Source organism: Vipera ursinii, assembly GCF_947247035.1.
Source record: "Vipera ursinii genome assembly, chromosome: 16".
NCBI lineage: Eukaryota > Metazoa > Chordata > Lepidosauria > Squamata > Viperidae > Vipera > Vipera ursinii.
Genome location: NC_139529.1, coordinates 2989999 through 3002609, shown reverse-complemented (window position 1 = coordinate 3002609; position 12611 = coordinate 2989999). Strand labels below are relative to the sequence as shown.

Below are 12611 nucleotides of genomic sequence, written 5' to 3'. Positions count from 1 at the left end.
ATCACAGCCTCATTTTTTATGTCTATCATCTGGCTGTAAGACCAGCGGAGTCAGCACACGAGCATTAAAAACTTTGGTGCAAAAACTAGGCTCAAATGGGCAGCTAAGCTGGTGGTTTAGTTGTGTGAACAGATGACCCAGGCCCGCCAGGATGTGGTCGATTCATCGGAAGTGGCACGTTTTAACATATGCTAAAACATATGAAGAACGGTTGCAGGATTTGGGTTTGGCTAGTGGTTTAATGAAGAGAAGGACGAGGGGGTGACATGACAGCATCTTCCAATATTTGTGGGGCTGCCACAGAGAAGAGGGGGGGGGTGTCAGGATATTCTCCAAAGCACCTGAAGGCAGGACAAGAAGCAACGGGTAGAAACTAACCAAGGAGAAAAGCAACCTGAAATTAAGGAGAAACTTAATTTGAAAACAATTAACAATTGTTAATTGGAAAACAATTAACCAGTGGAACGGAAAAATTGTGGGTGCTTTTCAAGAAGAGACTGGACAGCCATTTGTCCTGAATGTAATGGACACGGTCCCTTCCCACATTTGTTATTCCCTTATTCTGTTTTGCAAATGCTTGTTTTTGTGACCCTGTTTTAGGCCGTGAGGTTGTTTGCAAAGGGATAACTGGGAAAGCTTTTGGCAGCAAAATCCATGTTTGGGGACATTTCGCTAATCCAGCCTATTAAGATCCCAAATATCTGGATCTCATTCTTCCATCGGTCTGAGAAAATGGATGGCGATTAGCAAAAATTATGCAGTTGTCAGCCCTGCAGTCCTCTTGGGATTTCATTTGGATCAGTGGCCACAATTTTAGTTCTGTCATGAAATAAAGTCCCTGTGGTGGGAAGGCCAAAAGCCTGGTGAGGAAGGAGGCCAGTGCAAACACCGATTTGCCCTTATTATCCAGGTTATCTGCAGGAACTGGCCACCGTTATTAAAACATAGCTGGCTTCAGTCATCCCAAAATGCTGATCGAAAAAGCGTTGAATGGGCTCTTGGAAATCCATTTTCTGCTTGTCTCATTGCATGCCCTTCCTTGCACGGTTTAAAAGAGGGGGGGCCAGTACTTCTGCCCCTCCCTCCCCAGCCACTTCCATTAAACCCGTCTATCATTCCGAATCCCTTGTTTGTTTAGGGAAGACTGCAAATCTGAAAAATCTGTGCCTGTGTCTTGGGCAGAAAAAAGTTCCCCACCTTGATTCCAAGGGGTTCTTTGGGATGGGGCGGGGGGGGGGGGAAGGAAGCAGGAGCCAAAGAATCCTGGGTCAAGCTTGTCTCTTGTTTCTCCCCCCCCCATACACACCCACCCTCCCCCAGGATTTAATGGTCCCCTGTGTCAACACGACATTGATGAATGTGCCAGCACACCCTGCAAAAATGGAGCCAAATGTGTGGATGCACCAAACGCTTACGTGTGTGAATGCGCAGAAGGTAAGCGGCGGGGTGGGGGGAGTGGGGGTGGGTGGGGGCAGAACAGAGGAAGCCCGTGCAAACCGTGCCAAAAAAAGTGTGATGGGATGCTAAGCAAGTGCAGGGGTTCCCATCCACAAAACACAGTTTCTAACAGTTGCTGTGGGAGCCGAGCAGAAGTGGCTTAAGGAACCAAGATTCCCTGTCAAGTTTCCGAGTTTTGTGGGCTTTTCAAGTGACTCTGAGGCACCGTTTACCTTAAAAGTCCTTTATTCAGCCTAATACACCCGCAAATGCTTGCTCGAAGGAAGCTGGAATATGAAATCTCCGCCCCCTTGCACAATAGATTAAAACACAATTCTCCCACCTTCCTAATTTTGTCATTAAATCATATTCTCCAAGTAATTGAAAGAATTGGTTTCCCTCCCATTAGAAAACCCGCCAAGTTCTTATCTTCTTTAGCTTCAGATGGCCTTAAAAGGTGCAATCCTCCTCGTCCCCCCTCCCAACCTTAATCCATCTCTTAAAGCAATGCACAAGTTGAACATACGAAATGGCTACTTCCTCGTCTCTTGTCAAGCAAGAACGTTCGGAGGTTAGCAGCGTTGTTGACATTCCCACTCGGATTCTGAGCGGGCAGCTTCACTGCACGGAAGGGAAAAAACCGGGGATACGGTCTGGGTAACTGACCTGGGGCCATTTCTCAGGATGGGGGTGCCCGCTGTTCCCTTTGATTTTCTTTCTAAGTGAGTCTCGGTTTCACGGGCAGGATGCTCGTTGCTGATACGAAATGGGAAAGGGGAAAAAAATATGTGTATCTGTTGTTAACTGTGGAGAATTTTGCAAATATATCCCTAAAAGGGAAGAAGGGAAGACTGTGATTCTTCTAAATCTCTCCTTTCAGAAGCAGTAGACAGGGCGCTCTTGTTTGGTGACTGATGAAGCCTGCGGGGGTTTAAAGCTTGCTGAATCTTGGGGGAATCTCTCTCTCTCAGACACACACACACGCACACCCAACTTCCTCGTCTCGTGGGTAGCCCCCGGGCGCTGGCTGTTTATAGAAGGCAGCTTCTGGCCACGTGGATCAGGGAACAGCACCAGCATGATGGTCACATGCTGCCCAAAATGATAAGCGTAAACTCCTGTCCCGGCTTCAGCTTTGGCCCCGGGGCAGAGCGTGCTGCATCTCTCTCTGAAACTCTCCTACAAACAGTGTGTGTTGCTGTTCCCATTTCCTGCCCGAGTGGCGCTGAGGACGTTCTGAATTCAAGTTCAATGCCAATATTCTCCCCCCCCCGCACACCCGCAAGGGGAAGGGCTAAAAGAAAACCAGGCCGAAAAGGAGAGTCTTTTGCAACCCGGTTTGTTTTCCCAGGTGTCCCCAAGTCCTTCCACATTGCAGGCCCAGCCCTGAGGGAGAAAGGAACAGAAAAAGGAAAAAAAAGAGGACACACACACACACACACACACAGACACAGACACAGACACACACAAACATAGTTAACTGTGTCTGCAATAGCGCTGCAGATGTTTAAGCGCTGAGCTGAGGGAGGCGGGAGACAGTGGCACCCCATTTCCTGCCTCCCGGCTTTGTCTGGACTTTTTCCCATCCTGGCTTAAAAAAACAAATTGCCCTTTTGGGCTAGCCCAGGGGTAGGCAACCTCGGCTCTTTTATGACTCGTGGACTTCAACTCCCAGAATTCCTTGAGCCAGCCATGCTGAAGGGAAAGGTTTCCAAGCTGCGCCATGCTGGCTCAGGAATTCTGGGAGTTGAAGTCCACGAGTCATGAGGGGACCATAGTTCCCCCATGCTGGCTCAGGAATTCTGGGAGTTGAAGTCCGCGAGTCATGAGGGGACCATAGTTCCCCCATGCTGGCTCAGGAATTCTGGGAATTGAAGTCCACGAGTCATGAGGGGACCATAGTTCCCCCATGCTGGCTCAGGAATTCTGGGAGTTGAAGTCCACGAGTCATGAGGGGACCATAGTTCCCCCATGCTGGCTCAGGAATTCTGGGAGTTGAAGTCCACGAGTCATGAGGGGACCATAGTTCCCTCATGCTCAGGAATTCTGGGAGTTGAAGTTCATGAGGGGACCATAGTTCCCTCATGCTGGCTCAGGAATTCTGGGAGTTGAAGTCCACGAGTCATAAAAGAGCCGAGGTTGCCTACCCCTGGCCTAGTCGGTGAGCCCCGTCTGGGCACCGTCCCTCTCTTTTTTCTGGCCCCACGTCGCTGGGCGGGAGAAGGGGGGGCGGGCAGGGCCGGGTGTGCTGGGCGAGGGAAGCGCCAGGCGCCCTCGGACAAAACCCAGCCCGGACCCCCCCCCTCGGCAAACAGAGGGGCTTTTGTGGGGCCGGCTGGCTGCCAGCGGCTCTTTCCTAATGAGCGTCTTGGTTGGACGGCAGCGGTGGCGATGAAAAGGCCGCAATGTGGGCTTCCCGGCCGGGGAGGGGCAGGGGCACTCAAAGGCCCACTTTGTCTGCCCGCTTTCCCCCCCCCCCCGGCCGCCCTCCTGCTTTTGTCCGCTGCCTCCTGGCGGGAGGAGGAGGCGGGCAGAGAGAAAAGGGCTGCTGTTTTCCCCTTTTGAATTCACTGCGTCCCCCCCACCCCCAAAAGCCGGATCCAGACAGGCAGGGAGGAGAGCCCAGAGCTGGCTGGGGGGGACGGGGGTGGGACGGGGGACCACGGGAGACAGAAGAAAAGCGTTTGTGTTTGCAAGAGGACGGAGTTTTGCCCCCCCCACACACAGCTTGGTGCTGTGCCCTAGCCTGGCCTGCCAGCCTCCCTGCCAGCCGGCCTGTCTCCTACCCACGTCCCTTGCAACGTCTCGGGGGGGCCACGGGGGACGGGCCTGCCCTGGGGACCCCTCGGGCGGTCCGAACCCCCGAAGGCGCCCCCGCCAAGGGCGGGCAGAAGCCACGGCTGGCAGGTTTGCTTGGGAAAGGAGGGGAACTCGCTCCGGGTGTCCCCCCAAAGCTGCAAAACGGTGGCTTGCAGACGGGCCCGTTTATCCGAGTTTGCCCCCCCCCGAGAGAGAGAGACGGTTTCTTGCTTTGGGGACCCTGATTTTGTTGCCAGCCCCCTCCCCTCCCCCCAAATTCATGCTTTCTGAACGTCCCAGAGTTCGGAGGGCGGGGAGGGGGGGGAGGCAGGAACAAGGATGGCCTTCTTCTCTAGCACAGAAGCTTCCCCCCCCCGATTAATATTCTTTTGAAGGCAAAGAATTGGGCTTTTTTAACGGATGGAGGCCGGGGATCTCGCGCGCTCTCAGCCAGGCGCTGGGGAGGGTGGCGTTGGAGGCCACCGCGCTCTCCTCTGGGGAAGGAGGGCTTGACCCTCGCCCAGTTGCCCACCCAGCCCTCCCCTTTTCCTTCTCGTGGACTCCCACCCTTCTGGCTGGGAACCGCGGGAGGTGGAGTCCGTCCTGGGGGGAAAGAAAGGGCAGTATTTTAGCAGGCAAGCTCGTGCCTAGCCGCTGGGTTTCCAAGCAGAGCTGAGGGCAATCAGCCGGGGAGGATCCTTGGAAGCCTCTGCTGGCCAGTTGAGCGCTAGGAAAAAAAATCAGCTGCTCTTCCCAGCGCCTGGTGAAGGGAAGAAGGATGCCACCTGGAAGAAATGGGGTGCCACATTTCTTGAGTCTCTGCACGCTTTTCCTCCCCTCTGCCCCCCCCCCAGGCTTTTCCGGGACTCACTGTGAGACGGACATCAACGAGTGTGACCCTGATCCCTGCCACTACGGCACGTGCCAGGATGGCATCGCCTCCTTTACCTGCCTGTGCCAGCCTGGCTACACCGGCCACCTCTGTGACGTCAACATCAACGAGTGCCAAAGCCAGCCCTGCAAGAATGGGGGCACCTGCCAGGACAGGAACAATGCCTACGCCTGCTCCTGCCTCAAAGGCACCACAGGTGAGGAGGGGGCGGGGCTTCGCTGGCCTTCCCACGAAAGGATGGAGCGGAGCCATCTTGCTGACCAGTCTGTGTCCCCCCCACCCCTGCATTTCAGGCCAAGGAAAGGCGCCCTGGAGATGTTTGGGCCTGCCCCACCTGGTAGTCCTTGATTTACAACTGGTTTGCTTAGAGCAAGGGTCTTCCAACTTGGCCCTTTGATGACTTCTGGACTTCAACTCCCAGAATTCCTCAGTCGGCCATTTTGATGAAACTGCAGGCTTGGATCCAGACCAGGGGGTCTTCAAACTTGGCCCTTTGATGACTTGTGGACTTCAACTCCCAGAATTCCTCAGTCGGCCATTTTGATGAAACTGCAGGCTTGGATCCAGACCAAGGGGGTCTTCAAACTTGGCCCCTTCATGACTCGTGGACTTCAACTCCTAGAATTCCTCAGCTTGGCTGGCTGAGGAATTCTGGGAGTTGAAGTCCACAAGTCATCAAAGGGCCAAGTTTGAAGACCCCTGCCTTAGAGCGTTTGAAGCTATGACAGATTCCCCTCCCCAAAAGTACTGAAGACATATCCCCAGCTCATTCACATAAACCTTGACAACCAGCTCACATTCATGGATATTTGCAACCTCCCACAGTCACGTAACTGCAATTTAGGATTTGTGTGTGTGTGTGTGCGCGTGTGTGTGTGTGTTTTTAACAAAGCATTTACTTCTGGTTTTTTCTGGAAAAAAAGACCCACTTCCTAGTGGTGGCTCAGTGGTTAGAAGGCACTATTGCAAGCTCTTTCTGTCGACTGCCAGCAGTTCGTTCTCACCCGCTCAAGGTTGACTCAGCCTTCCGTCCTTCCGAGGTCGGTAGGACCCAGATTGTTGGGGGGGGGGCAGGGGCAAGAGGCTGACTCTGTAAACCGCTTAGAGAGGGCTGTCAAGCACTGTGAAGCAGTATATAAGTCTAAGGGCTCTTGCTATGGCTACAGCAGGGCTCTGCAACCTTGACAACTTTAAGACTTGTGGACTCTTTGTGTGTGTGTGTGTGTGTGTGTGTGTGTGTGTGTGTGTGTGTGTGTGTGTGACACCGAGATAGTCTGAAAGCATCACAAATGCCTTTAGCTTCACTTGGGTTCCCAGTCCCGGACCGTCTGGCTAACTGCCCTTTTCTTTTTCCAAGGACCCAACTGTGAAATCAACCTGGATGAATGTGCCAGCAACCCCTGTGATTATGGCAAGTGTGTGGACAAGATCAATGGTTATGAATGCGCCTGTGAGCCAGGATATACAGGTGAGGGAGGGCGGGAGAGACCCAAGCACGGGGCCCTTCCCCCTGTGGGCTTTGCGGCTGCCCCCCCCCCCCGGAGACAGGGTCCCCACTGGCTCCCCTCATCTCTGCAGGGAGGATGTGCAGCGTCAATGTGGACGAGTGCGAAGGCAGCCCTTGCCACAATGGGGGCACCTGCCTGGATGGCATCAACGGTTTCACCTGCCAGTGCCCGGAAGGTTTCCATGACCCCTTGTGCCTCTCGGAAGTGAACGAGTGCAGTAGCAACCCCTGCGTCCACGGGAGATGCCACGATGGGCTGAACGGGTGAGCGGCAGGCAAGGCTGCGCCAGGCAGGAGGGGCAGCCTAGGAAACGTGACCGTCTGTGGTGGATTGCTGCGTGGCGCCTCTCTTTGCCCATTTCTTTTCTTTTTTTAAAATGTTTTTTATTAGTTTTATAGGGTTAAAAAGAAAAGTAGGGAAATGGGGATTTGGAATAGGGTAGAGGAAAGGTTAAAGGTAGGGCTTGGGGTATATACACGTAGTTATGAAGCAATATAAAAAGGGACGTGGTGGCTCAGTGGGTTAGGACGCTGAGCTTGTCAATCAGAAGGTCGGCAGTTTGGCGGGTCGAATCCCGAGTGCCGCATAGCAGAGTGAGCACCTGTTACTCGTCCCAGCTTCTGCCAACCTAGCAGTTCGAAGGCACGTCAAAATGCAAGTAGAAAAATAGGGACCACTCCGGTGGGAAGGTAACAGCGTTTCGTGCGCCTTTGGTGTCTAGTCATGCCGGCCACATGACCACGGAGACGTCCTCGGACAAGCGCTGGCTCTTCGGCTTTGAAATGGAGATGAGCACCAGCCCCTAGAGTCGGAAACGACTAGCACGCGTGTGCGGGGGAACCTTTACCTTTACGTATGAAGCAATATGGTGGTTGGGTAGTCAAAAGTAACAAATAACAAGTTGTTTGTAAATAGTTCAGGTTATTCAGGTTAAAAGTATTTGGGCTTCGACTTCAGGATCTGGCCTTCTAAAGAGCAGTCAGCGTTGATCTCCTCTAGGACTGACCGGTTTGATCGCCTTGCAGTCCAAGGGACTCGCAGGAGTCTTCTCCAGCAACAGAGTTCAAAAGGCCTCAATTCTTTGACGCTCAGCCTTTCTTATGGTCCAGCTTTCACAGCCATTCATTGCAACTGGGAAGACCATAGCCTTAACTATACGCACTTTTGTTGACAGGGTGATGTCTCTGCTTTTTAGTGTGCTGTCTAGATTTGCCATGGCTTTCCTCCCCAGGAGCAAGCATCTTTTAATTTCTTGGCTACAGTCCCCATCTGCGGTGATCTTGGAGCCCAGGAAAATAAAATCTGTCACTACCTCCATTTCTTCCCCATCTATTTGCCAGGAAACGAGAGGGCCGGATGCCGTGATCTTGGTTTTCTTAATGTTGAGTTTCAACCCAAGTTTTGCACTCTCCTCCTTCACCCGCAACAAGAGGCTCTTTAGTTCCTCTTCACTTTCTGCCATTAGAGTGTCTGCCTGTCTCTAGAAGGCCCCAAAAACGCCCAATAATGTGATGAGTTGGCCCTTTCGGGATCTATTTTTGTTCTTCCAGAAACTATTTTTGATTCACTAAGTATTCTTTGGCCGCTGGGGATAAAGCGATGTTGGCCTGCCCTTCTTACTGCTTCTACAAGATGATGGTTTTTTTAAAGGTGGTTGGTTCACTGCCCTGTATAGGGGTTTGAGTGGCATCGAGAGACTAGGATTATTTTTAAAAGAAAACCAGCCAAATCCAATCACCTTGTGCTTTGTGTCTCTCCTCTGGAATCAAAGCTACAAGTGTGACTGCGACCCAGGGTGGAGTGGGACAAACTGTGACATCAACAACAACGAATGTGAGTCCAACCCTTGTGTGAACGGTGGAACCTGCAAGGACATGACCAGTGGCTTCATTTGCACCTGCCAGAAGGGATTCACGGGTAAGATCCTGGACTTCACCCACAGTTTCGCCCCTCTAAAAGTCTGGCCAAGTCACGGCAAATTAGGTTTTTGTTTTGTTTTAAACATTGATCATCAGCTTAAAAGAGGAAGTCATCAAGAAAAGGAAGTCAAACTGCTATAAATAAATCACCCCTGACTAAATTGGAAGGGCTTAGTTAAATATCCGTCAAAGCGAGGGTTGGCTTGGGCAGACAATCCCTATTTGGGGAGGTGGGCCACCAAAGCAGTTGACCTCAATCTGACCCCTCCGGGTTTTGGAGGGAAGCCGTCAGAAAGTCTAGCTCCATATTTCTCAACCTTGATAATCTTAAGGAATTCAACTCTCAAATTGGCTGGGGAATTCTGGGAGTCGAAGTCCTTAAAGTTGCAGAGATTGAGAAACATGGGTCTAGGCAACCTTGGCTCTTTTGTGACTCGTGGACTTCGACTCCCAGAATTCCTGAGCCAGCCAAGCTGAGGGGAAAGGGAGAGGTTTCCAAGCTGAGCCATGCTGGCTCAGGAATTCTGGGAGTTGAAGTCCATGAGTCATGAAGGGGCCATTGTGCCCCCATGCTGACTGAGGAATTCTGGGAGTTGAAGTCCACCAGTCATAAAAGGGCCAAGTTTGAAGACCCCTGGTCTGGATCCAAGCCCGCAGTTTCATCAAGATGGCCGACTGAGGAATTCTGGGAGCTGAAGTCCACAAGTCATAAAAGAGCCGAGGTTGCCTGCCCTGTTGCTGTTCCAGGTTGGGAAAGAACGCCTGGGTGGCTTTGTGGTCACCCAGATGCAGATGGGACCCTGTAGATCTCCTCCTTTCCCCCAGGACCCAACTGCCAGATCAACATCAACGAATGCGCCTCCAATCCTTGCCTGAACCAGGGAACATGCATCGACGACGTTGCTCGCTACCAGTGCAACTGCCTTCCACCCTACACCGGTGAGAGAACGCAACTCTTTGGTGGGGGGCTTCAGTCAGGGAGAAATGTGGCCAGGGGGTCCCAGAATAGCTGGGAGCAGAAGAACAAACCCCACCCGCTTCTAGTTTCTCTTGCGTTTCTGCGCTGCGAAGGGAATGGATCCTCTTGCCATCTGCCTTCCTCACTGATCCCTTCTTGGTCTCAAATCCAGCCATGGAGCTTCTGGCCACCGAGCGTTGTCCATCGCTGATCCAAAGCAGCCAGCTCTAGCTGAGGGATCTCTGGTGGAAGAGGAGGGCGGGATCCATCCACTTCCCCGAGGATCCCTGAAATGTTCAGGGCAGTTGCTGAATTGCCTTTCCCAAATAGTCATTAGTGACCATTCAGAGTTACAAGAGCCCTGAAAACAGGGACTTATGACAGCGGACCCCAACCTTTGTGACTTGGTGCCCCGTGTTGGGGGGGTGAGAAGAGGGAACCGGGCCGCGTGAGCAGTGGGCCGGCACACTTGTGCATGCTTGCACAGCTCAACGTAACATGAGCGGCGGGCTGGTGTGCACGCGCATACACCTGCAGCTCAGCTTATGAAACTTGAGCTGCACACGCCCGTGCACACACACGCCGGCCTGCTGCTTGCACACATTGAGCTGCACATGTGCACACTGGCCCACCATTTGTACAGACCGGTTCCAAATAGGCCACGGCCTGGTAGTAGCTGCGGCCTGGAGGCTGGGGACCCCTGATTGATGACCATTTTTCACACTTGTGACCGTTGCAGCATCCCCATGTTCAGATGCTTCGCAACTGGCTCATATTTATGACGGTCACAGCATCCTGGGGTCACGCGATCCCCTTTTGCGACCTTCTGACCTTCCATGGGGGAAGCCAGATTCTCTTAACGACCGTGTTGCTAACTTAACCGCTGCAGTGATTCACTTAACAGACGTGGCAAGGAAGGTCGTAAAACGGGGCGAAACTCACTTAACAAACGTCAGGCATAGCAACGGAAATGTTGGGCTCCATTATGGTCGCAAGTGAAGGATTTCCTGTATCTGATCCCCACCCCGCACCGCTCCTTTGCTCCCACCCCCCACCCCCCGGCCACGTCTTCTCTGACCAGGAGGTGTCAGTCGGAGAGATTTAAGTTGTTTTGTGGTTTTCCTGCCTCCCAAAATCCTAGGGTGAGATTTGCTTCTTTCCCTCCGTTTTCCTATGCACGCTTCTCCCTTGCCCCGCCTCGGATTCCCCCTGGTGCAAACCTCTCCTGCCACTAAGTGGCCCTTTTGGGTCCCCTTCCTGCTTTTTGCAAGCTTGGCCCGTCGGCCTCCCTTTTGGAAAAAGGCGTCTTTGCGCCATCCCGAGGCCTCTCTGCCCGTTTCCTGCTTCCTCCTGCTGCACAGAATGACAAACTCTGCACAATTGCAGGAAGTTGTGACTTTCCTGCCTTTGCCAGTTGCTGGGGAAACAAACCAGGAGATTTGGGGGGCGGGGGGAGGGGGAGGGTGGGTGAGCCGAGAGAAGGTTCTGGAAAACAGAAAACAGGCCCCCATTAGGAGGGCGTCAGTAAGCAGGAAAGGAAGGCTGGATATTTGGGGGGGGCTTTCTCCCTGCCTTCTGGTTCAGATCAGGGTCACCGAGCACCCCCAGGTGATGTGGGAGGGGGCTGTTTAGACAAACCCCCCCTTCTCCAATGTCCACAGCGTGGATGAATTCCTTCCCCAAGGAGAAAGTCTCTGGCAGAAGGTCCAGAGCAGCCCGGCTACACTCAGGTGGGCCTGGGGGGGCAGCCCCTTGCTGCTCATAGCCAGGGTCTGTTGTGCAGTGGTGGGTCAGCCCCACTGCCTGAAAGCTCGGCTGCGACTGCTTGTGCCCTAGATCAGGGATCCTCGACTTTTCTGTGTTGGTGGCCCGGTGGGAAAAAGAGGGACAGGTACCTTTATGCGTGCATGCGCACATGCTAATGTGGCTGCGTACACATCCGCGCAAACAGGGCAGCGAGCATGCGTGCTCTGCCAATGGGGCTGCTAGCGCAGGTGCGAGGCTCACAGCTCGGCTAGCGCCGGTGCAACGGGGGTGAGCGCGCACACACGCTGGCCAGCCACTCATGCGGCCCAGGGGCCAAGAGGGCAGTGGGCCGCAGCCCATAGGTTGGGGACCTCTGCCCTAGATGCAGCCAAGGGCTGCTTGGGCAACAGGGTGGAAAGGAAATGGCCTGGGTGCCAGGTAAGGCGGGCAAGGGGCTGCAGCCAACCTGGGTTTTCTTTCCAACCGTAGGTCCCACCTGCCGGGAAGTCCTGGCGCCCTGCGCGGAGGGTCCCTGCAAGAATAGCGGCCAATGCAGAGAGTCGGAGGACTACGAGAGCTTCTTGTGCACCTGCCTTCCGGGATGGCAAGGTAGGAGGGGGTGCCATGGCTTTGCAGCCACCCCTGGGGGTTTCTGATGGGTCACCGTCCAGGCAGGCAAGGGCAGACTCCAAAAGATGATCGATGGAGAAAGGAAGTAAGCTTTCAGAAGCAGAGTAACAGAGTTAGAAGGGACCCTGTAGGTCATCTAGTCCAACCACCTGCCCAAGCAGGAGACCCTACACCAGGGGTAGGCAACCTTGACTCTTTTATAATTCATGGACTTCAACTCCCAGAACTCCTGAGCCAGCATGGGGGAACTATGATCCCTTCATGACTCATGGACTTCAACTCCCAGAATTCCTGAGCCAGCATGGGGAAAACTTTGGCCCCTTCATGACTTGCGGACTTTAACTCCCAGAATTCCTAAGCCAGCATGGAGGAACTATGGCCCCCTCATCACTCGCAGACTTCAACTCCCAGAATTCCTGAGCCAGCATGGGGGAAACTTTGGCCCCTTCATGACTCGCAGACTTCAACTCCCAGAATTCCTGAGCCAGCATGGGGGAAACTTTGGCCCCTTCATGACTCGTGGACTTCAACTCCCAGAATTCCTGAGCCAGCATGGGGAAAACTTTGGGCCCTTCATGACTCGTGGACTTCAGCTCCCAGAATTCCTGAGCCAGCATGGGTCAGCTTGGAAACCTCTCCCTTTCCCCTCAGCATGGCTGGCTCAGGAATTCTGGGAGTTGAAGTCCACGAGTCATAAAAGAGCCAAGGTTGCCTACCCCTGC

General features: G+C 53.5%; 1 protein-coding gene across 1 annotated transcript in view; it reads left to right on the top strand.

Moving 5' to 3' along the window:
- The window catches only part of NOTCH1 (notch receptor 1), a 106925-nt gene that overhangs the window by 60974 nt on the left and 33340 nt on the right, over positions 1 to 12611 (top strand). The window contains exons 10-16 of the mRNA XM_083375013.1: positions 1321 to 1434; positions 5091 to 5324; positions 6486 to 6596; positions 6707 to 6899; positions 8408 to 8553; positions 9381 to 9494; positions 11749 to 11868. Coding sequence (XP_083231139.1) covers positions 1321 to 1434; positions 5091 to 5324; positions 6486 to 6596; positions 6707 to 6899; positions 8408 to 8553; positions 9381 to 9494; positions 11749 to 11868 — 1032 coding nt within the window. The remainder of the gene's footprint in view (positions 1 to 1320; positions 1435 to 5090; positions 5325 to 6485; positions 6597 to 6706; positions 6900 to 8407; positions 8554 to 9380; positions 9495 to 11748; positions 11869 to 12611) is intronic.